The following is a 25,198-nucleotide window of genomic DNA, read 5'->3' as shown; positions in this document are numbered from 1 at the left end:
CCTGAGAGCCCAGCTCCTTCCTCAGCAGAGAGCAGGAGCTTTGTGGAAGAAACCAACTGACATCAGGGACTCTTCGTGATGGTCATCAGGTGACAGGACACCTGGGGGTCTCAGTTGGGAGTGGGCATTGTGGTGCAGTGGGTCAAGTTGCTGCTTGCCATGCCAGCAGCTGATATCGAGGGACCAGTTTGAGTCCTGGATGCGCCACTTTCAGTCCAGCTCTCTGTGAATGTATCTAGGAGAGCAGAAAGTGGTGCAAGCACATAGACCCTGGGACTCACATGAAACCACTCCTGGTTTCACCCTATCCCAGCCATGGCTGGTATGACTATCTGGGGAATGAACCAGCAGGTGGAAGATCTCTCTTTCTGTCTCTTCCCCCCACTCTGTCACTCTGCCTTTCAAACAAATACAATGAATCTCTCTTCTCTCTCTCTCTTTCTCTCTCTCTCTCCTCTGGCCCACATTCAAAGGAGGAGGGGCAGAAACTTATTTACTCAGCAGATCCTTCTGTGTGATCCTGGGACACCTTCTCAGGTCTCTGTTTCAAATCTCCTCTGGCTATGTTGGGTTGAGTCTGTGAGATGTGTGCTGACATTTTTTTGGGTGGGGGGAGATGTGGAGAGGATGTATCCTAGAGAACGGGCAGGTGCTTTTGATCAAACACTAAGATGGACTTCTTAGGGAGGCCAGACATTGCCCTCTGCTCCTGGTAAAGCCAATATAAAAGTCCTTTGTGCACAGGAAACCCTCTGGAGGGCTGAGACACAGCTAGAAAGGCCAGATTTTGTCTAAAAAAATAATATATTTTTTCCCTCTCCCTTATTGAACACCAAACATGTGCCAGATTGTGCTACTTGCTGGGAATAGAAGAAAGAGAAATTTAAAAAAAGGCACAGTCTTTATAGCCTCCAAGATGGAGAGTCAGCTGGGGACACCCACGTGTGGCCCAGAACCCACAAGACATCGTGGGGAGTTGTAGAAAAGCGGCAGAAGCAGAGGGAGGGCTCCAGAGTGGGCTGGCAGTCGGAAGCTTTAGTTGCCAGGGTTTGCGGGAGGTGCGGATGGTGGAGGGAGAGGAGCTATCGACATGGGAAGCGGAGGATGGGGTCCTAGGTTAGGCCAGCATCACGACACAGATGCTAGTGGCAAGTGAGAGAAGTCTGGAGACCGGTGTGGAAGCATTGGGATACTCAGAGGCAGTGTGTTTGGCATGAACCAGTGCGATGGTGTCGAGCAGAGAATGTGTGAACACTAGAGACAGGCACTATATGGAATGCATACACTTAGCCAGGGCTACCTAATACAGCTGTGTAGGCTGTGTGCTGCACAGCACCCTATACCCCAGAGGTAAGATTTGTGCATTTAATACATGAATTTCCCAGCAGATGGCAGTCAAGTGTCTCCAGGGTGAATGCCTTTATTGCTAAGGAACCCTTTGGGTTGGCGTCAGTCGAAGCATTGCGGAACAGCTGAGCTGCAGAGCACACAGGCGGGAAAGGAGGACAGCCAGGCTCTGGGTCTGGGCCACGTGGAGATTGCATTCATTGCATCCGGGTGTAGAACACAGCGGAGGGAGCATACCTGAGTGTAGAGCTGAGCTCTCCTGGCCAAGCGGAGAATGTCAGGAGGGAGGTGTAGGACTGCACCTGCGTGCTGGTGGAGTCGCTGCTTGAGGCAGCCTGGGCAGAGGCAGTGAGGGCCCAGCACAGTAACCGCCAGGATGTTAATGGCAGGTGGAAGAACGGGGCATCAGTAAGAAGGTGGTTGGACTGACCTCAGCCGGGTGGTTTGTCTGAACAGCATCTGCCTATTGTCTTTTACTTGCAGAGCTCTTCGTTGATTATAAATTTAAATGGGCTATTGCCAAAAAAATTAAAAGAAAAAGAAAGAAGAGAAAGGGAGGGAAGAAAATACCATTGTATCCCAGAAATTGTATCTGTGATATTATAAAAACTGTTGTGTATCTTAATAAATGAAAAAAATAACACTCAGAAGGAAAATCTCTGTCCAGGCTTCCTGGTGCTGAAGGTGTCAGCCAGAGAATTCCTGTTGCTCGCTCCTCCACTCACTCATGTAGAACCTACACAGCCATTCAGGTTGTGGTCCAAGACTGTCCTGTGTATTGGGGGCACAGTAGGGACTAGATGGGCACCCAAGGACTGCACTATCATGGAGCTTACTGCGATTGTCACCAACACAATGAGGGGATGTGGGCTGGTGCTCAGAGTGCTATGTGGCACACAGTGGCCAGGAGCTGCAGAGAAGGCCACCCAGAGTGACAACTTTGTGGCCAGCACCCAGCCCATGGGCCCTGGAGTTTCTACGTGCAGTGGGTATCCCTGGGAGTCTGCTGGTGAGGAAGGCGATGTGCGTTTCATTCATCCTGCTCTGGCTGTTATGCAAAGTAGTCTATTGGCCATGAGATGGACAGAAGCCGTGCCTGCATGTGAAGACTACCAAACCTGAGGTGGGAGCAACAATGTCAACAGGACCACACACAAGGAGAGGATGGTGCTGTGGCTTGGGAGTGGAACCTCTGGGTGACTGATGGTGATGTTGCTGGGGAGGGAAGTGGTCTAGGGTGTTGGGAATTTTTTTTCTCTTCTGCTCTGGCTATAGCAGAAGGAAAGAAGTGCTGAGAAGACGAGGGACACTGCTTTCCAGAAGTTAGACATGAAGATGAGACAAGAGACTGGACGGCACTGGAAAAGGACCCAGAATCAAGAGAAGCACCATTTCCTCCCCTCCTCCAGCTCTCCTTATTGGTCCTGTAAGACCGTGGATATCAGGACATTTTTTGGTGGAAATAAACTTAGTACGAACTCTGTGGATGAAGGGAAGAAAGCACATATCTGCAGGCAGCACTCCTGGAAGAGGCTCAGGAGATGGGCTGCAGAGCTGCCCCTTCCTTGCCACCAGGGAAGCACCGAGTGGCTCAAGACCCCTAGGAGGGGCAGGCTGGGCTGGAGGACTGAAGAGAGAAGAAAGTGTAACTCTTGAGCTTGGTGGGCAGGGGCACGAACGGATGAAGCATCTACATCTGAGTGCAAACTCCATTTCATCGTAAAAGACCCTGGGGTGGGGCACCTGACAGTGTGCTCTCTGATCCCTCTTCTCTGGGCCACCACCTCCCGGGCTGTGGTTGCTCATTCTCCATGAGATGCTCGCTTGCAGCTGTTGAGCCTGTGCAATTCTGCAGTAGAAGTTAGAAGTGTCCCTGTGTCATTCTACCCTCAGTGTAGCAGGAGAGTATGTCTCGCTCAGAGTGCATCTAGTGGAGCCTTGGCAATGCCAGGGCCAGATGCTTCCACACGGACAAGGAGGATTCTCCAGTAACCCAGGATTTCCTCCATGCTGGGCCTTGCAACCCTGGAGGCCATGAGGTTGTCCTTCTCTGCTTGTGTCCTGGTCCCCTTCCTTCTCACATGAGCTAATGATTCACCTGTTGTTGGCTTAGTGAACTGGCGGGGAGTGGTTCAAGGTCTGCAGGCCAGGCTGAATGTGCAGAAGTCCCTTTGGGGGAACATGAAGGACCCGTGCTACGGAGAATCTGGGAAGTGTTCTTTTTGCTCAGTGTTGGGTCTTGTAGGCTCTTGGACTGATGGAGCCCCTTTCTGCTCTTCCAAGGCGGTGTGCTTTCATCAACTTCATTTGGGGAGAGAGACAGCACATTGAGAATATTAGACCCTTCATTCTAGCTTGGCTTCATGAACTGCATGCAGCACACTTGACGGATGGTCAACAGGATTCAGTCTTACAGATATATGCCACCTTGACGTTCCCGGGGTGTGTTCTTTAGTGACACTGTCCATCATCCCACACCTCCATTACATATTGGTTTTTACAGATTTCTGTTGATACTTACTCTGTATAAAATGTGCTTAAGGGAATGTAAGAGGAAGCATATTTACTTAGCAGATGAGGGATGCAGTTTTCCTAAGGATGGATTTAGTGAGTGGTGAAGCATCATCTTTGTCATCACCACATCCCTTCCTCCTCCTCCAAAAAGGGTCTTTTTGGACATTTTAGAGAGAAATGGGAATCTCAACAGGGTTTAATTAGAGTGTTCAAAACCTCATTTTTTTTTTATTATGGTGCTTTCTGGCAGAGAGCTCTGAACCAAAATTGATTCTTCCATTTCAATGTTAAACTCTGTTTTTGTTTTTGTTTTCTCATCCCCTAAGGGCTTGCAAGCTGGCCGCTTGATTGCACTTTGGGCTGTGCTTGGCCTGGCACCAGCAAACATTGGATGGGATCAGCCCAGAGCTTCAGCAGCTTGCATGGTCAACTTATAGCACTGAGTTCACTATGACTGGGGGTGTGAACCAGTGGGCTGCTCCTTTGGGGAGATCCAATGCCCATGGTTATGCAAGAGTGGTCAGCTCTGCCTACTTTCTGCACTATGGCAACATGAACTGGATGGGGAAGCCGAGGCCAGAGATCACTGATAACAATGCATCATTGAGCCCTAACAGCCAGGATGGTCATGACCTCTGATCTAGAACCATGGTTTCAGAGATTTCCAGAGGGTCTCTGTATTTGCATCTCCCCCGTGGCATCCGGAGAAGAATGGGCTGTGGAGGTGGGCTGTCCCGAGGCTGTGTCCTGCCTTTTCAACTTCACCCTCTGGATGACCTCAGCCTGGTACTCTCACCCCTAACCTCCCTGGCCAGAGCCAACTTGAGGGAGGCTGGGAAGTAACCCATGCAGAGCATCTTAGTTAGTGATTGAAATGACATCCAGTAGGCACAAGTGAGTGACAGCTTGAGTTTCACAGGATCATAGATGCCTTTTCTAAGTTTTCTGAGGATGAACCATGCACCAGGATAAGAGTTGGAGGATTTACTCAAATCATCACACAGAATCAGTGTCATTCCCATTTCTCAGACGTTTTGGTGAAGTTGAGGAACGTTATGTGTCCACTCACAGGGAGAGTCAAAGACCGGGGATAGGATTTTGAGTGCAGCCTATCTGACATCAAACCCTTAACCAGTGAGGCACAGGCTGAAAGGAGTGGGGAGGCATGCTGGGAAGCAGCTAGCTGCAAAACTCATTTGCTGGCTGGGCTGGTGTGCTTGGCAGCACACAGCAGCCAGCTTGTCAAAGTGTTAGTGTGACATTTGATAACATGCCAGATCGTCTAGATTTTGTCATGGTGACAAACTCCAGTTTCTGTAGCTTCACCCTACCTAAGGTTCTCTTCCAGCTGTGCTGCATGTCCCAGGTGACCTGGCAGGGGTGTCTCACTTTTAATGCCAGGCAAGAATCCAGAATGGTGGGGGTTTTGCCATGAGCTGCATTTCTATAACAACTCTTGACACAGGGAGGGAGCATCACACGTTGGCTTGTGTTCCTGTACTGGGGGTTCCTGAGTACTTGCGTTTACAGTGATGGGACTGGTGAGTACCATGGTCATCCGCAACAGGAGCAGAAATGTGGTTCTACTGCACATGTGCAAGGTGGTCATGACCACCACCACTGTTTCCCCTCCCATTGCTAGCAGGCACTGTAGGATGATTTATTTGGACACATCCTACCTACGGGCTGCCTGCAGGGTGCATCCTGGAGCAAACAGGAGATGGATCTGTCATGCCAATGAAGACTGAAACTCGGCCGTTGTCACCCCAGGGATCGCTGTGACAGCCACATAACAGCCCAAGCAGACAGACATGACAGCCAGAGCTTTTTTTTCCCAGAAGGTGAAAGATGGAATTTCCCACCCATAAATGCACTTTTTCTGCCCCACTTTTCTGAGTTCATCTCTACTTTCAAACAGAAGTAATTCTAGGCCCTTATGCCAATAAATATGATTTCTTTAATAGCATAAAAGCATGTTTCCTACATGAATGCATCAGCTGATACTTCAGAGTTCTTAAGAAACATCCAGAAGCCCAGCCCAGCCCAGCCAGTCCCCAGTCCTGGCCCTAATGTGAACTGGCTTGTGCTGCGGCCCAACCCAGACTGACCCACACTCCATTCTGGTGCTTGGATTCACCAGTGGGTGATGTGAACTGGCCCAGCCTGGTTTGCTCCTGACTAGGACCAAATGTATGCCAGTGGGTATGATTACCTGACCTGGTCTGGGTTGCTCCCTATCATGGTTCTTGGACTTACTTGCAGGGACTGTATCCTGACAGCGGAGTTCCCCAAGCTCCTCCACCAGAACCTCTCCCAGTGCCAGATCACACATTCATTGGTGGGTCCATGGGCTAGCTCTACTTAGTCCACCTTCCATCCTAGCAGGAACAATGGCCTTTCCTGATTGGCCCTCACCCATTCCAGTTTTTACTGTTGGATGTTACAGCCCAGCCAAACCTGGTCCACAACCAGACACAGCTCATGCATGGCTCAGAGACCTAGCCCAGCCCATCTTATACCTACCCTGGTTCTCACAAGCACCATTTGGGTGCTGGGGTCTGGTTCAGTCTGGTGCACCCCAGACCCAGTTCACATTTGTGCCAAGGGACACTGCAACCATGTTGAGACTAGATAGCAGCCCCCACTGTGACCCTCACACTCACCCATTAGTGGGAATCATAACCCAGCCAGGGCATCCCCTTAGCTCCCCAACCAGGCCTGTTCCAAGCCACAGATCTTGTGTGTGCCAGTGGTTGCTTTGACTCAGCTTGGCATAGTCCCTCACCTGTCTTGGCCTTTGCCTTTGATGGTGTAGACAGGCCTGGCCCACCAGCGTGAGCTGGAATTGGGGGTGGGTCAGGTCTGGCCAGGCTATATTACCAAGTGGCAAATGCCGAGGTGAGGTGGGCCATGGCAGACTGGATCATAGCACCCAACCGGCACACTTGAGACCTGTGGGGGAGGAAGGAGACGAAGCCGGTAGAGAGGCTGTGTAGGGCTTCCCTGCTGGACCACCCCTCCTACTGGTGAGTGTGAGAGTTGGGATGGGGAAAGGCCAGGCCGGGCAGGGATACAACACCTTTTGGCATCATGTGGCCTGGATCAGCAGAAAGCCAGGCTGGGTTGACTGTTCCCACTTGGTGCATGCACAGCCAGAGTGGTTGGGTTTTGCTGCAGTGTCAGCTGGCAGATGCTGGTGAGGGGGACAAATTCTGTCAAGTTAAACTGCAGAACCACCTAAAAGAGTGCAAGATCCAGAAGAGGGCCCAGTAGGGAAATAGTGGGCACCTCCTTTCTGGGTTGCCACTCCCACTGGAGAACATCAGAAACAGGACTGGGGCAGGCATGGCTAGACAGAGAGTGGCATCTGCTAGTATGTTTGTGGGTTGGATAGTTGGGCTGGTTGGGCTGAACCAGGCTTCAATGCCCATTAACATGTATGAGATCTGAATGGGATGTGGGACAGACTGGACAAGTCTGCTCTACATTCTGGCAAGCACGGGAACCAGGGCAGGGGGCGGGCCTGGTGGAAGTTATTGCGGGTTACTCTAACTAGGTGGCTACTCCCACTGACATATGTGAAGGCCAAGTGTGTGGTAAGCAGGACCAGGCTGGGCTGCAACACCCATTAGTTTGTATAAAAGACAGGGCTGAGGACAGAACTGACCCAGCAATTCAGAATTGTTGAACTATCAAAACCGCTTGAGCAGTGTCCTTGGAGCATGCCCCACACTGGGGTCCCCGGGGTGGTGTTGGTGGTTGTCCTCCATCCCAGGGTACACAGGTGTTCTCCCTTACCTCTTCCCTCCCCCCAGATACAGGAAGGAAAAAGAGAATGTACAAATAATGTTCTCACCCACCTTCCTGTAACTCTTGTCCCTTATCACTCTAATCAACTATATAAAATTTTTCAAAAAAATAAAAATCACTATAGGGGAAAAACAAGCACCCAGAAGGAAGTTGGGAATGTGCGGATGCCATTTTTCTTTCTTTCTTAAAAAAAAAAGATTTATTTTTATGAAAAGGCTGATCAGAATTATAGAGGAAAGGAGAGGCAGAGAAAGGTCCTCCCTCTGCTGATTCACTCCACAGATGGCTGCAACAGCCAGAGCTGATCTGAAGCTAGGAACCCGAAGCTTCTTCCTGGTCTCCCATACAGGTGCAGGTTCCCAAGGCTTTGGGCCATCCTGCACTGCTTTCCCAAGCCATAAGAAGGAAGCCAGCAAGGAAATGGAGCTGCTGGGATATGGACCAGAGCCCATATGGGATTCCGACGCATGCAAGGCGAGGATTTTAGCCACTAGGCTACTGTGCTGGGCCTTGGGATGCCATTTTTTCAATGCAATCTTCTGCTCTTGTCTGCAGCAGTATCCCAGGAGTCTGGGGAATTGTCTGCACTCCCGTCCACTTTTGGCAGAAACTGTAATGATGAAATGTAACTATCTATAGGAATGCAAAAATCCTTTCTGACTCGGTCCACTGATCGTCATTAATTCAGTGCCCATTGATTTGTTATTCATGGTAGGTAGCTGGGACACAGGCCAGGCTGGCATTTATCCTTGCTCTGTGTTTGGACATTGCATGCTCTGGCATTCAGCAGTCCACATTCGCCACTGGGTTGATTCAGAGGGGGCCTGTTTTGTCATTCTCTACAGGCACCAGCTGCAAGTTTCCTGAGAACAATGGAATCACTCCCTGGGACCATCCCTCCAGACACAAGCCTGGCTTCCCATCCCTGCCACGCTTTCTTCTGGTTTGTCTTCCACTGGTGCCCCCGGGGGAAATCTAATGAATTTCAGGAGGCTGAAAGGTCGCCCGAGTGGTACGTATCATTACTGTTCCCATTTTAGAGTTGTAGAAGCAGAGGCAAAAGAAGGTGAAGTAAACCAGTGAATGGAGTGACTGTGCTTTGAACCTGGGACAACCTGATGCTGTACATGCCCCTGAGATGCTAATCTCTTGCTGGCACAGCTTACTTATCGAAAGGTAGCTTCCTAAGACATCGATACAACAGACAAGATTGCCAAAGTGTGATTGTCGGAGGACAGAGGAACGAGGGTCTGGTCTACAGCACCACCCTGGCTGTTGAACAGTTTAGCAGGTGTGGGTATGCATGTATGTGTGCATCCATGTGCGTATGCATGTATGTGCATGTGAACAATTTGAAGAGTTCTCTTCAGTGCCCTTCTCCCAAGCACTAGAAATTGTTGGGTTTAAGCTTCACCAACAACCTACTGTCAGCTCTCCTCTCATTGAATGCCTCAGGAAATAACAAGACTCTATTTAACAATATGATAATTAGAGGCACCACAATATTTGGCACCCATCTCCTAATATGAATGGGGCTGCTTCCCCCCAAGGTGATGGTTATTGGCTTAGGATGTGTGGATCAGGGTTGATTTGTGAGTCCAATTTTGAACTTAAACTTCAAAAAGTTCATGGAAAATGTGTATTCTGAAAAACTATGCCTGAATTTGAAGCCTGTTTTACACCCGAGTGGTCTTCAGTTCCATGTCTCTGTGAGCTTTTGGCGGACTGATAACAGTCCTCAATAATGAGGTCTGAGCATGCGTTCCAGCGGATGTTTTGGGCCCATTTTCAGAAGGGACAACAATGACATTTTTAGTTTTGGGTTTTTAAAATGAACAGTCTAATCCAGTATTTTGATCTTTTCAATCAAAACAATAATACATGGTGATTTGGTGCCCTGCCTTCCGAGTGATGGGAAATGTTTAATAGGCTTTTAATGTCACGTCTTGTTGGAAATCTTGAATAGATGAGTTGAATCTAATACTCCAAGAAGAAAGGAAAGTTGAATTTCTTGATGTTAATAGGTAGCAGATTTTGGTGCAAAAAATATATTCGTAAACTTCTTAATTTTTCAAAAATTATTTTCCTACTACAGACTTACTGAAAGGGTACTTCTGTGGATATTTTTATTCTTGGATTCCACATCTCATCCATTAGTTCTTTTCCTAGCTTAAGCCGTCAAGGTTATTGCTCTTAGGAGAAAAAAAGTATGGTACATGGAGAGAATGGTTTGCTAATAGCGGGTTTAGCAGTAACGTATTGAAAGTAGAGAATATGATGTGAAAAGCGTAACAGTGAAGAACCAGCAATCCCAGGAACAGCCCGAGAACGTTGTGGGTTAAACACAGTCATCTTTTCTTTCCAGATTCTGAAATCTCAGTCTCACCTATCCTACCAGAATGGGCTTTTGAATACCACAAAGAAACATTGTACATGGAAGTCAGACCACATAGAGCATCGTAGTTGCCCCAAGATAGCTTTGTGGGCTCCCTTAATTCCAACCTCAGAACCGTTTTATGGCACATCTCATTCTAATGTAGTACTGCTGAATATTTGATTCGCTGCCCATGGAGTTCTGAAGTGCACCGAGCATGTTTGAGAACTAACAGAAAAACCTGAAAGAAAAGGAAGAGGCAGTGGTAGGAGAAAAGTCGAGAGAGTACATGGACATGGGTCACCTGCTGGTGAAATGCCACTTGTCTTCTGGGATACATTTCTTTGCACAACTGTCACAAACTAACAGCGCTCTTGATGGAGAACACTACTTTTGGTGGGATCAGCTCCTGAGTTCCTACTCTGCTTCTGGCTAAATCACTGAACCGTTGGGTCTCTATTTCCTCAGCTGGTGAGTCAGAGTTGGGAGAAGATTCTGTCCGACTCAAAAGTTTCGTGATCTGGGGTTTGATAGCTGGTGCTCCCCGCTCTGTGTATGGGTGATGCTGTGCCAGACTGGAATGAGCTTTTCTGTGACAAAGGGTGGGATGTGGCCCCTGTGTCTAGCATTCCACGGGCATGACTGCTTGGCAGCAGCCTGAGTCCTTGTCTACACAGTCGTCCCCCCCCCCCGGATCCACGGGGCTTGGACTCCAGGACCCTCACGGATGCCAAACCGATAGATACTCAAGTCCCTTTAGACAATGGCAGGTAATCTACTTCTTAGTCACATCTACCCGGTCCTACCTCCTTCAACCATCTCCAGGTTGCTTAGAATTCCTGGCGTGATGTAGTCACTGTGTAAATAATTGTTAAACTGCAATGATTAGAGGAGAGACAAGAAAAAGCAGTGCCTGTGCATGTCCAAGGCAGGGGCAGTTCTTCCCTCTGGATATTTTCAAGCTGCGGTTGGTTGAGTTGCCAGTGCAGATTCCACAGCCATCGAGGTGGCTAGAAAGCGTCACCTTGTGTGCTGCAGTGAGCTGCCTTCCTCCCGCCTTCCACTTCTCCCACTTCAGATGCTCCCACTGCGGGTTCCAGGAGCTTGGGTGGTGGGAGGCGCAGCTGTGATCAAGTGGCCCAGCTTTGCAAAGGTACTGCAAAGGTACCGCAAGCAGCAGGTACTGGGCTTGCAATCTCTTTGCAGCCAAGACGCCCAGGAGGAAGGTCAGTTCTGTGGAAGGGCCCTCCAGAGGAGATCGGAGGGTCTGTCAGCTAAGCCTGCTGCTGCAAACGTGGACACGAGACCCAAGAAGGCAGCTGGCTAGGACAAGTTCTTGGACAAAAAAAAGTACAAGCCAAAGGCACAGTGGAACAAGGGGAAGGCAGGCTGAGGTGCCACTGAAGCTCTGTGCAGACTCCCTGCAGGATGCACACACTGACCCTCTGAGACAGAGAAGAGAAAATGCTGAGTCTACTAACACCACACCCCGAGCCTTTCCAGGAGTCCCTCCCTGTCTCCCTTCTTGCACAATCCAGGAGAATATATTTACCAACTATTTTGTAAGTAGAAGTTTCTTGGTAGCTCTAGAAACATTTTTAAGAAGGAAGGAGGCCCAGCTTATCTCATTTCCTAAGTGTAAGTGATACAAGAAGTGAAATCATTGCTGGTTGTTTATGTTTTGGTACAACCAGAAAGTAGTGGGATATTGAATTAGGGGAGGCTCAGCCTGTCTGGGTGTCAGCTTCACATTCCACAGGTGCGTGGTTTTTCTATCCTACAACACACTGCATACCAAGTGGCGACTTGGAGTCACAATTGTGCATTTCATCTGTCTCGGAAATTTTCAGTTTCTTCTCCTACGTCGGTCAGTAGAGCTGCTTCCTACAGCAAACCACTCCTCATCTCTCTGTCAGGACTGCGCACACTGTAAGACCTTTGGCTGAGGGAGTTCAGGACTCCTAATTGTTTTCGTTAACGTGCCATGAAAGATTGAAGGCTCGTGTATGTCATGTATGTGATATTTGGGGGAGATCACCCCTGGATTTCTGCCTGCTTAGCCCATGTGGGAGATCAGGCACAGGACACACCGTGTCTCCGGGGGAACTCCCTGACAATGGTCTTTGCTAACCGAGACTTTAAGCTGGTCTGTTCGTTGGTCATGCGGGCAAGAGTGGTGGGCTGCATCCTGGTCTCTCTTCTCTGTGCTTGGACGAGCTGTGCTGGGACTTCCTTGATAAGCGACTGAGAAGCCAAATGTGACACACAGTCTACCTGCCAGCCAAATACGGTGACTGTGACCAGAGGCCCTGAGGCACAGCTTTGTGCCTGCTGCGAAATGGGACCTGTGATTTGGTTGGAGGGTCCAGAGGGATAACCATGCCTTCTAGCCGTTATGGTGTCACTGTTGAATGGGAGGACTGTCAGGGAATGTCCTTCTGCCTTCTCCTTTTCTAGTCTATATAAGTTTGTGCTTGCTTTACAATAAATGGACATGTTTGATCAGACTATCTCTGGTGGTTCTCGGTGCTTTCGGGAGCCTCCTGTCAGGAAACCCCCAAGAATATTCAATTGTGAGTGGGTGGGATTCCGTGACAGCAACCGCAGACACTGGTACTTGGTAGCCTCTTCCAGGAGGGCTGCCTCCAAATTTGAAGCTGGAAAGTCACTGGAATAACTTCAAAAATGACAATTCACGGCTTGTTAGACTCTTGGTACGTATGTTAAGCATTGTATACAAATTGAAATGTCCGTGTACTGATTCAACACCAATAAAATCTCAACTGTGAACAAAAAATAGTTGTAGTTATTTGAATATTCCAGTTTTCTCCTTTAAATTAATCAGTTGGCTGACTCTCCGCCTGCAAGTGCTGGCTTCCCATATGAGCACCAGTTCCTGTCCCAGCTGTTCCTCTTCCCAGTCAGCTCCCTGCTTGTGGCCTGGGAAAGCAGCAGAGGATGGTTCAAAACCCTGGGACCCTGCACCCATGTAAGAGACCCAGAAGAAGCTCCTGACTCCTGGCTTCAGACTGGCCCAGCTCTGGCCCTTGCAGCCACTTGGGGAGTGAACCAGCGGATGGAAGATCTTTCTGTCTCTCCTTCTGTCTGTAAATCTGCCTTTCCAAGAAAAACAAATAAATCTTGAAAAGCAAAAAAAAAAAAAAAAAAAAAAAAAAAAAGAGAAGCTTCTCAGGAAAGAGGACAATGGGCAGAGAGGGCAGGGCAGTTGCTGGACTCAGGAGCAGGAAAGAAACGTGTGATTGGCTCCTGATTCAAACTGGCAGATTGTAAAAAGCAAAATGATGACATGTGGCCGACAGCTGGAAGTGGAAACATTTGGTGGCTAATCGATGTGAGGACAGCACTGGTGTTCAGGTCAGGCATCAGAGCGGACCTTGGTTAACAGATACACGTGTTGGGAAGGGACTAAGCTGGGTGCAGTGACTGGGACACAGTCACCACGAGTGTGGCCGTCCGCTGACGAGCATTGCAACTCAGCGGCAGGTGCACAGTGCTCTAGTCCGTCCAATTCTCCACGTGGCTGATAGTTTCCGTAATTGTAATAAAACAACATACAAGAGGGGCTGCCTGTCACAGTTGTATAATTGCTGGCGGGCTAAATATGGAAGAGCGTCAATCTGAGAGGCTGTAGCCGGGAGTGCGCTGGCAGCCGGCCCGGGTCTGAGGAGCCGTTATCCATCGGCGAGGCCCGTTGGCTCCTATAAATACCCTCTGATGTGAGTGCTTTACTATTTTAATGCCACTTGCTGCAGCTGCTGATCATGTTTGTTTACGTAGCTATGGAACCTGCTGTAAACACCCATGTGTTGGGGACCGAAACGGCCCCCTTTCAAAAATACATTTGCAGATGAGACACAGCCCCCTCTTAGATGTCTGGGCTGTTGGTGGCAGAATTTTCCAGGAGTTGATTCGTTTCCAAAAATAGAATCGCATGACTAGAAGACTTGCGAAAGGTCACCTCGCATGTCCCTCTGCCTGGGGCAGGAACAGGCCCAGCCATCTGTCCCGGATGTGGCCCTGTCCTCCCTGGCTGGAATGTGAGCCCTTCAAGGCTCCCAAGGTTGAGCACACTTCCCTGCTTGCCTTGCAGGAGCTGACTTCCCATCTCCAGCCCTGAAGTGACCTGTGTGGAGAGGGGACATCACTGCCCCCAGTGGCACGGACAGCCTAGGCCCGTCTGAACCCCCAGCACCTGCAGGGACCCGACACAGGCCTTTGGGGGCAAGGCATGGGTGCAGAAGCACCAGTTGGCATCACCGCATGCCGACATGTAGATAGCGCTGCTCTGCGGCTGCTCAGCCTGCAAAGAGGCCTGAGAGCCCAGGCTACTGGACAGTTGTTTTACAATCAAAGAAGACAGACTGGGAGGAAGGAGTCCAGGGAAGGCCTGCTTTTCTAACCCCGTCCTAACATGTGTAATTTGATCCTTGTGAGCTGGGTTTCCAGAACTGTGCTTTGGTGTACATTTTTAAAACCCGCTTTGAAATATTGAAACTTTTTTCTCCCCAAGGGCCTCTTGAATGCTCACAGATCTTTCACTCACAAAGAAAAAGTATCCCGGTGAAATTCAGACAATCTTTTGCTGCAGGAATCCCATGAACAACAAACAAGGTCTGTGCGGCTTCCATGTACTTCTAGAACTTTCTAGAACACCTCTTCTCTGTTTAACAGAAAGTAGATAAGTAATTTTTTTTTTTAAAGAACAAAATTAGCAATGACTTGCTTTTCCCACCCAGCATTGCCTAAGCCAGGCAGGCAAAGGCCTCCGAATGCTCCTGGGCAAGCATCTCTGTTAATTACCAAGAAATCTCACGTCTCCATTTGGAGAGGCTCGCTCAGCGCCAGCTGTCATCAGACAGAGAGCACCTGCCCCAGGGAGAATCGCAAAACTCCGACATCACAAAGATGACTGGCTTGCTCCCTGATTCGTTCGTTTTTCTAGATTGGGTTTGAAGGAAATTGGAAGCTCAGGTGAACGCCAGGAGCCAAAGGGATGTTTTCAGTGGCCTTTGTTCCTGACACCACAGCCACAGTTTGGTAGCAGGATATAGCATGGGGTGTGGGAGTGTCCGAGGGTGCCGTCGGCTGCAGTAGCGCCATGGTCACCACGAGGGGGAGCCAGAGTCCCTGAGCTCGCGGAGATAGGCGAATCGGGAGTTCATAAAGCGGAAAGAGGGGCGATTGAGTCAGAAATAAAGAACGAACCTAGCATGGCACAGGCCGGAGAGGCCCCCTGACGAGCAAGTCGCTGCCACTCAGTTCTAGACTCCAAGCACTACACGGGGCAAGGCCTGGCCCCAGGGACTGGCACCTACCCAAACCTGCAGGTGCACCTTTGCACGCTCTCTGGCATGCATCTCTGCATGACATGCGATACCTCACACGACGCTGTGTGAGCAGTGGCTACACTGCACTATTGAGGGCATAACAAGAGCAGAAGTCTGTGGGGGTTCAGTACAGGCACTGGTTTTCCGTGTGTGTGGATCCAAGCCACGGATGCCGAATGCAGAGATAAGGAGAGTTGGCTTTGATTCACTAGTCTTTAAATATTTTTAGGAGCAAGCAATTGATGCCTGCATCCTCTACCTGGTTTGAGTGCTCACTCCAGCTCCGGGTTCCAGCCTCCTGCTGTTGCACACCCTCAGAGGCAGCAGAGAGTCGCTTGAGCAGTTAGGGCCCTATCACGCACGTGGGGAAGACACAGAGAGCTCTTGGTGCCAACCGGGCCCAGCCTTGGGTGCTGTGGGCATTCAGGGCATGAACCAGTGGATGGAAAAATCTGTGTTTTCAACCAATAAAAGGAAAGACGACTGTCACAGCTTGGATTCATGTTCCTGTTGCTCTGTGGAAAGCGGTGTCCTCCTTCACTAAGTTCCATGCCAAGCCCTTCCTTTGCCCTCTCGATGCTTGCCGTGATCTGAAAACCTATTACTAAAGTGATACCACCCCAGAGAACATGGCTGGAGGCTGAAGCTTTGCCAGGTGGCACAGAAACATGGCGGAGGGCTGTCCTTGGAGAGGGACGGCCAGGATGAGGTGGTGGAGGTGGTCGCAGGAGGAGAAAGAACCTGGGATCGCACACTTTCAGAGAACCACCAGCCTGAAGCCCCAGGAGGTGGACGGAAAAGCACAAACGGGGAGATTGTATTAAGGGGTGAGGACTCCAAGAGCAAAGCAGCAACTCAGAAAGGCAGACAGTACGGGAAGGAGTGAGCAGGGTGCTGGCTGCTGTTCTGCCCAGGAGACGCTGCCCTTAGCAGCACTCGGAGCTTGTAGCTCTGTTTGCAGCGTGCTCAGCTGCTGGACAGGTACGCTTTCACGGAACTGTGCTCACCACTGGGGGAATAGATCCTTATCGCTAAAACACACCCACCGCGAGCCAGTAACAGCAGCACCGATGGTATCGAGAAGGATGGATCTGCAGTTACTTATCTCTCTGCTCGAGTTTCATCCTGACTAGGTCCACAGCATGAGATGTTCACGGGCCCAGCGAGTGAAGCGTGGGGAGCCATGAGGTGCACTTGACAGAGAGGCATGACTGACTCTGGGGGGGTCACTAAGGGCTCTGGGAGCAGGTGAAAGCTTTTCTCTCTCTCTCCTTTCTCTCTCTCTCTCTCTCTTTAATTAAAGCAGTAGGCTGGACTTCATTTGGGAGGCTTGCTTTCTTCCATTTGGCTTGGTGATAAAAAAAACCTCAATGATTTCAATGAGCAGTGTTTTAAAACCACTTGGAGGGTCCTTTAGAGATACTAAATTTTAGTCTAAGTAAATATTTGGAAGTTTCAAAAAATATATGAATCTATTTTTAAAGGTACTCAATAACTTATTTTCTGAAGGGTTCTTAAAAGCTAAGGCGGGGTGGTGGTGATGGTGGGCACTTTGCCTCGTGGTTAAGATACTGCGTGTGATGGCCGCCTCATCAGAGCGTCTGTGTTTTGTATTCAGCTCTGAGCCCAGGCTCAACCCGCTCTGAGAAGCAGCAGCTCATGGCTACTGTGGAGTCATTACCACCACTCGCTTGGGAGACTCAGACTGAGTTAGTTCCACACTGCTGGATTCAGTCCGGTCCAGTTCTGGCCCAGGTTGTAGGCATTGGGTAGTCAACCCATGGACAAGAGCTCTCACTGACTCGCCAACAGAAAACAAAGACTAAATGGTTAAGCTTCTTGGTGGATATGCTTAAGGACACACAGAACACACACTTTCATGAAGGGAGGGGCCGGTATCAACAGTGAGCGAGACGTTTGTTTCTGTTGCTGTCACAATGCTGGATCCAGTCTAAAAGAGCCTCTGGCCCCGTCTTACCTGTGGCTTCCACCATGCCCTCAAGAATGACCACGATCTCCAGCTCCTCCTTGGGGAGCTGAGCTTTGGAGATCTCCCAGAATGGACTCTGCTGGTTGATTTCGTGACTGATGATCAGTGGCGACACGAGGAACAGACGGTCGTCCCCCGTGTAGTAGCCCACGTTGATGTCCGTCTGGTTCAGCGGGATGAACTCCCCCTCTGAGGTCTGCTTGGACTTGATCAACTTGGCTCGGATGGAAGCCTCCACGATGTGGGAATTCCTGAGGTCCCCTACCCGGAACATCAGGCACAGCTTCCCATCCCGCATAGAGATCACCGCATGTGTGGAGAAGACCAGGGTCTCTGCCCTCTTCTTGGGTTGAGAGATTTTTACAAACATACATCCCACCATGAAGGCATTGACAATGGATCCCAACACAGACTGGATTAAGAGGAGAATGATTCCCTCTGGGCACTTGTCCGTGATGACCCGGTAGCCATAGCCGATGGTGGTTTCTGTCTCTATGGAGAATAAAAAAGCAGAGACGAACCCATTGAGGTTGGTGACACAGGGAGTCCAGGAGGGGTCCTCTATGTGGTCCATGTCCCCTCGGATGTAGGCGATCAGCCACCAGATCATCCCGAAAAAGAGCCACGTCACTGTGTACACCATGACGAAGATGAGCAGGTTGAACCTCCATTTGAGGTCCACGAGGGTGGTGAAGATGTCGGTCAGGTAGCGGTAGGTCTCCCTCACGTTGCCATGGTGCACGTTGCATTTGCCATCCTTCCTCACGTACCTCTGGATTTTCCTTTTGGTCCGGTCCCGACTGACATGTCGGGGCAGGTCCTCCCTGGCTTGCTTAGGTAACTTTGGCTGGTGGATGGGCACAGGGCTCTCGACATCCTGGTCCATGGAGTCACCCTCCAGGACGTTAGCTGGTGGTTGGGAGAGAAGAAAACAAAAGAAAAAGCCCAATGAAATGCAGGTGTTTGGGGGATCGGGAAGCATGTGCTTCATACACAATAGGGTGTAAGCAAGTGTTATCTGCATTTAGTGAGCCAAGAACACAAAGCCGTTTGTACCAGGTGCCATCCGGGGGGCCTCCTGGCTGATCCAGTGACCCAGCTCACATGAGTCCTCCTTGACCTTGCCTAGCAGCTTGTACCAGGTGCCATCCAGGGGGCCTCCTGCCTGATCCAGTGACCCAGCTCACATGAGTCCTTCCCAACTCTGCCTAACAGGTTGGGCTTCTTCCCAGCACCGGGTTCTGCCGAATCAGCTCTCACATGAGCTGCCTCCTTTCGCAGACTCACTGTGGCGTGGGACAGGCGGTGAGCTCTGAATGTAGAAGACTTCACAGTTGTGGGCTCTTGGATGCGCCATCTGGGACGGACTGAATTCTGTGTTTCCCCTACACCTCTGGATGATAGCCCTGACTCCCAGTGTGACTTTATTTTGGAGATTGCACCTGTGAGGAGGTAGTGGAAGGCTCAACAAGGCCACTGCAGCAGTGGTCTAACCTTGGACTTGATCAACTTGTCCATACAAGAGGAGGAGGAGACACTGGGGTGCACAGAAACTGAGGAGAAGCAATGATGGGAGTCAGGACGAAGGCAGCCTTCTGCAAGGCAGCACAAAGTCCTCACCTAAACCAACCTGTGGCTACCTGGGTCTTCCAGCCTCCAGGACAGAACTGGGGAGCGCTAAATGCCTGTTGTTTAAGTCCCTATCCTCACCCCCCTTCCTAGCCTGTGGAATTCTGGTCAGGAAGTCTGAAATAATTACTGCAATGCCATCTAAATTCATTGAGCCTCAATTTCCTCATTTCTGAAATACACATGATACCCAGCCCACAGGACTGACTGGGGTGGCTGTAAGGTTCAACCAGGCTACTCCTGACATGTGCCTGCGTGAAACAGACACGCAACTCATAGCCCCGCCTCACACCTAGTTCCCTTGCTAACTGCTCACACAGGGGCAAGGATGGCAAAAGGGCCTTTGTCTTTCTGGGTACCCTCTGTTGTGAGCTGAGTGGAGAAGTCTATTCAAGCCACCTTACAGCCATTCAAGCCAGTGGTCAAATTTGGGAGTTTCTGGGCTTTTGTTGGTCAGGATGCATGCATTGTATTTTGAGGGTTGGTTCAATGCCAAGGTTACAGGACAGTGAGCAGGAATGTTCTCTCTGGCTGTATTTACACTTTTACCATGGTTTCTGCCTCCACATTTCACATCTGTAGCTTTGGCTTGTGGCTGTGTTCCTTCCGATGGTTTTTTTGACGAATGCTTTGGCAGAATCATTTGTGAACAGAAGGTTAGGGAGCTCACCTGCACTCTGAGTTCAAAGGGAGATTTGGGGCTCATTGTGCCGTTAAATGCATATAAACTGTGGGATCTGGTTTATATTCAAGAGCCAATAACTCTTCAAGCTTTTTAAAAATTTTATAAGCATTTTCTTCCCTCTTTCATTCCACATCTCTCAGCTGCGCTGTGCATTTTCCTGCAGTAGCTGTGTTTTTTCCTCTTAATTAAAGGAGAAATGGAGTCCATTGAGGAAATTGTTGCTTTGCTCAGTTAAACAAAAATAGCTTGGAGGAGGAGGAGGCAAGTGTTGTAGAGCAGCACATTAAACCACCACTTGTGGTGCTGACATTCCAAGTGAGCTCTGGTTGGAGTCTCTATGCTCCACTTCCAGTCCTGCTCCCTGCTAGTGCACCTGGCAAAGCAGTGGAGGATGGCCCAAGTTCTTGCACCCCTGCCACCCATAGGACAGACCCAGGTGGAATTCCTCACTCCTGGGGCCATTGAGAGAATAAGCCAGGAGATAGAAAATATTCTCTCTCTAACTTTCAAATAAATATGTAAATCTTCAAAACAAAAGAAAGAGAAGAGCTGGGCACAGGCCTGAGCAGTCCTGGCTGCGCTTAGGACCAGCTTGGCTCATGCTGTTGCCTGCCTTGGAAACCCATCCCCTAAGTGTTCCCAGAGGGACAAGGACCTGGGCTGCAGAACTGCTGTCTGGCCTGACAACATGGACTTTCGGATGACCACCCTCGGTAGCCCCTTGTTTTTATGTGAGGAAATTGTCTGTTTCTCACTTCTTAGAACAGATAGATACAAAGACAGGCAGGGCAGGGGTGGGCTTCATGGGGATGGAGGTGCTGGGGTTGGCTAGGATCCCCCAGCAGCCATGCGTCAGCATGCAATCCTATGGTACGGCATTAAGACAGCGTAAATTTAGTCCAATTATGGTGTTTCAAGGTGATTAGGGCTCCAATAAGTTCTTCAGGTTTGCACACAGACCCTTGCCTCCCACTATGGTGCTGCCTTGGGACTCTGTCAACACAGAGGGCACTGCTCAGTGGTCACTCACCCTTCCCTTGGAACCCTGAGCCAGTGGCAGCAGGCGAGTTCAGAGGGCACAGGCAGTGTCACTGCTCATGGCCAGCGCCCTGGATACCTTGGGATGTGTTTGGCCTGGGATGGTCATGTCTGAACTCTCACTGTGCCCTTGGCTTGGAGTGGCACTTTCTAAACACAGTTCTGCATGGAATGATCTCTGGGCTCAGCTTGTGCCAGAGGGGCCTCTCCAGGCGGCAGGCCTGGTGTGTGTCCTGGTCTTGCCTGCTAGGCTGTCTGACTGTGCAAAGCTACCCCGAGGTTTTGTCCCTCTGAATGCTGAAAAGGAAAATGACGTTTCCTCATGTTATTTGATTTTACTTAAGAAAGATTTATTAGGATGACAGATACAGATACCTTCCATGCTGGCTTTCTGTCCAATTATTCGCAACAAGCAGGTCTGGGCCAGCCTCATTCACACTGTGCCGGTTTGTCACATGGGTGGCAAGGGCACACCGTTTGCTGCCTGCCTGGCCAACAGTCTTTGGTGACATTTAATATGTTAATCATGCCATAAAAGACATCTATCCTCGCCTCTCCTCTCTGCTAATCTGAAGCCATTGTGTGTGTGTGTGTCTCACTGAAAACTTAAATTGCAAATATTTGTCCTGAAGGGAAGGAGCCTTCTGGAAGGTAACTGGCTGAGAAGTGCTGAGTGCTGGGGAAGATTCTGGCAAATGGCCACTGATCCCCCCAAAGCGACTGCTGCTTGGACTCGGCCCCTTTTCCCCACCTCCCTGTACGGAAGGGAGAGCACACTGATAGAGATCTGAGCAAGTCAACCAGGCCAAGGTCTTCAGCATTGGATGTGACTCCTCCTTATGGCTTTGCACCTGTTCCCAGGGCGTAATGAGGTCTAGGAAGGGAGCAGCCCGGGTCCTGAGGCGGTGGTGGAGCCACCAGCCCCTCTGAGAAACAAGACAGGCATGGTTGTACTCAACCCATTACGTAGATGCCCAAACAAGCTTTATTTCCAATGTTATGAGCATATGCAACCTCAGTAAGCAAACAAAAGTTACCAGGGTGGTTAAGGGAAAGCAGAAGGGAGAGAAAGGAGTTGGAGCTGGAGGGCTGGGGTTTGGCGTATAAGAATTAGCATGTGACTAATTGAGTGCTGCACCTGCCACTCCACAGTCTTCAAAAACAAACAGGAATGTAAAAATCAACAAAGAAAGCCAAGCCTCCATGCAAGCAAGGTTGGATGGTGGCCTCGCAGGACCCGTGTGGGCAAGATGCCATGCCAGGTGCATCCTGGCAGTGAGGTTGGGCTGCCTGCTGAAGTGCAGATGATGGGAGGCACAGGAATGGTGTTTAGAGGGACCAGAAAGAGCCGGGGGAGAGTGGATGAGACTTCTGGGAACATACTAACAGACACAAGGCCAAGCCAGGGATGGGGCTGTGCTCAGAGGAACTGCAGCCACCACAGGCCAAGGGACAGAGGGCCAGTACCATGCCTGGGCTGCAAGATGTGCCTCAGGACACATCAGCATGCATGAGGGAATGTGTGGGGGAATGCAAAGAGCAGGGTCGTGTTCTTTGCAAACACTTCTTTCCTGGAGCCCTAAGTGTGACTTGGAGTGGAGGGTCTGAGCTGCATTTGCAAGAGCCTTTGTTCAACATGGTACAAACAAGTTCTTACTCTTTCACTGCCTCCTGCCCCTCAGGAACTTGCTTTGGCCTCTAGCTGCACAGACATGGGTCACATGGCTTCACCTGTGGGCTGACCGCTATACTGCCCCAGGGCTGACGGACTGACTGGGTTCCCGCAGAGGAGAAGGTGTCCCGGGCCAGCCATGAAGAGGACTGGACAGTTCCTATTGTTGTTTTGCTGGATCTTGGCTTGCCATTGATGTTTAATTTTACTCCTCCCACTCTTCGTTAGAAAGACAAACAATTTGCACAGAATTAGATAAAGTGTGTGCTATTTAACCTGAAAGAAATCTGACAGAAATAATATCAAATTGCAGAGCTGCAAGCCACAAGGAGCCTGGTCCCTGAGTCAGTGGGACGTGATAGTGACATCTTCAAGTGCACCTGTCATTGCAGGGGAGGCTTCTCTGGTCATTTAAAACACACATGAATCTGAACAGGGAAAGTTCTAGTATCTATGAAAACGTTCAAAGAGGCTTTTGAATGTCGTAGGGAAAATCTGAGACGGCTCTCAGGGGCCTGTGCAAAATTAAAGAGTGCAAGGAAGTGCACCTAGATATCAATAAGGACGGTCCTGGGTAGACGACTTATGAGTCCCTTCTTTGGTTTAAAGATCCATTTATTTTTACTTGAAAGAGTTACAGAGAGAGGGAGAGACAGAGAAAGAGAGTTATCCTTCATCCGCTGGTTCACCCCCCAAATGGCTGCAATGGTCGCAGCTGAACTCCTTTCAGATTTACCACATGGGTTCAGGAGCCCAAGACCTTGAGCCAGCCCATCTTCTGCTACTTTTCCAGGGCACTAATAGGGAGCTGAATCAGAAATGGAGCAGCCAGGACTTGAACCGGTGCCCATATAGGAAGCCAGCGCTGCAGATGTGACTTTTCCAGATGTACTAGAATACGTTTATATCACATGTTGAGTACTCCTTAGTCGTGTGTTTGGTACTGATAGAGTTTGGCAGTGTTTTTTTTTTTCTGATTCCAGGATATATGTACATGCATAAATGCAACATCTTGGGCTTAGGACTCAAGCGTAAGCATAACATTTGTTTATGTTTCAAAGACACCTTGTACCTCATGATGTAGTTTTTCGTAATAACTTCTGTGCACCAGCATCTGTACTGCCACCTGTCACAGGTAGTCAGGTGTGGAGTCTCTTGGTGTCCCATTGGCACCCAGAAAGTCTTGGATTTTGGAATATTGTCTAAGTTTAAACGTTCAGATTAGAGATGCACGTCCTGTGCTTTCAGAGTAAAGACAGCAAGAATTTTTAAATCATATGCTGAGACAGTTTGCTGATGTCCACCTTAAGAAACTATCCATACCAAGAGCCCAATAATTATAAAGTGTTAGATATGAGGGCTTCTCAACTCATTCATTTGGGCATTTAGAAACCGAGAGATTTGTGTGACCTGAATAAAAGAAAACCCAACTCATCTCCCTGCTTAGGTCTTTGTTGGGGTGTTAAAAGGAGGGCTTGGTAGGAGGGGACTGGCCATGTGGGCCTTTCTGGCAGAGGGATCCTAGCAGGCCGTGGGACCCAGAAGGACTGCACAGTGAAACTGCTAGAAATAGGGACCGATGACATCCTTCTTTGAGTTCCATCTACTTCAAGTTGCTCAGGATAACCTACAGTACACACAACTATGATTTCTTCCTCATTAACAATGACCTACTCAGGGCAGGTGTATGGCTCAATTAGCTAAGTAGTAAGCTGGGATGGATACCTGTATTTTGTATTGGAGTGTTGTGTCTGCCAGAGAATCCTGCCTTTCAATCCAGCTTCTTGCACCTGGGGAGCAACGCGTGAAGGCCCAAGTATTTGAGTCCTGCCACCTGCTTCGGTGACCTAGATGGAGTTGCTGGCTTCTGGATCAGTCTGTGCTGACCCAGGCTGCTATGGACATCGGGGAATGACCTAGCGGATGGAAAATCTATTGCTGCCTCTGTCTTTCTCTGTCATTCTGTCTTGCAAATAAATAAACAAGATTATTGAAAAGTGCATTTGATAAAAAGACCACCCATAAGATGGAAAACAATGTTTTTCAGATACGTGATGGTAGATTAGTATCCAGAACATAGAAAGAATGTCCAAAACTCAACAACAGAAAGCCAAAACTTATTCAGAAATAAGCAAAGGATTTGAACAGATATTTCTTCAAAGATCCAAATGGCCAATAAACTCATGAAAAGATATTTCTTGTCCCTAGTCATTAAGAAAAGGCAACATCTCTTCATGCCCATTAGGATGATTTAAAAAAAAACAGGACATAAGTGATATATTGGGAAGATGTGGAGAAGTTGGTGAGAATTTGTGCAACTGTCATGGGAAACAGGGTGCTGACTCCTTCCAAAGCTAAACAGAATCACTGTCAGATCAGCCATGCTGCTTGCAGGCATCAACCCCCAGGAACGGAAAGTGGGGACTCCAACAGACACCTGCACAGCAATGTTCACGGCAGCGGCAGTCACAGTAGTGACGGGGTGAATGCCATCAATTCACCCGGAGAGGAGGGGATGAGCACCATGTTGAATGTGACTCAGCCTTCACGGGAAGGGAATTTGGATCACGGGAAATAAGCCAGACGCAAAAGGACAATGTGTGCTTGCGACGAGGACCTAGACCACTGGAGGAAGGAGAAAAATATTTGCTTGCTTGAGTTGATTGGAACATTCTGGAAATGGGTTTTGTGGTAGCTCTGAACGCCACCACACAGTACACTTGGAAGCAGTCACGGTGGTAAGTTCAAGGCTCTGTGTACTTTACTGGAAATTTGATCTACTCAATTCAGC

The 25,198-nt window shown here is 49.4% G+C and overlaps 1 protein-coding gene across 1 annotated transcript in view; it reads right to left on the bottom strand.

Moving 5' to 3' along the window:
* The window catches only part of KCNJ6 (potassium inwardly rectifying channel subfamily J member 6), a 253,462-nt gene that overhangs the window by 42,373 nt on the left and 185,891 nt on the right, over positions 1-25,198 (bottom strand). Inside the window, exon 3 of the mRNA XM_058661627.1 lies at positions 17,372-18,292. Coding sequence (XP_058517610.1) covers positions 17,372-18,292 — 921 coding nt within the window. The remainder of the gene's footprint in view (positions 1-17,371; positions 18,293-25,198) is intronic.

The sequence above is a fragment of the Ochotona princeps genome, chromosome 3, assembly GCF_030435755.1.
Source record: "Ochotona princeps isolate mOchPri1 chromosome 3, mOchPri1.hap1, whole genome shotgun sequence".
Lineage (NCBI taxonomy): Eukaryota > Metazoa > Chordata > Mammalia > Lagomorpha > Ochotonidae > Ochotona > Ochotona princeps.
The sequence above is the reverse complement of the archived record's forward strand: the minus strand, read 5'-3'. Positions and strand labels throughout refer to the sequence as shown.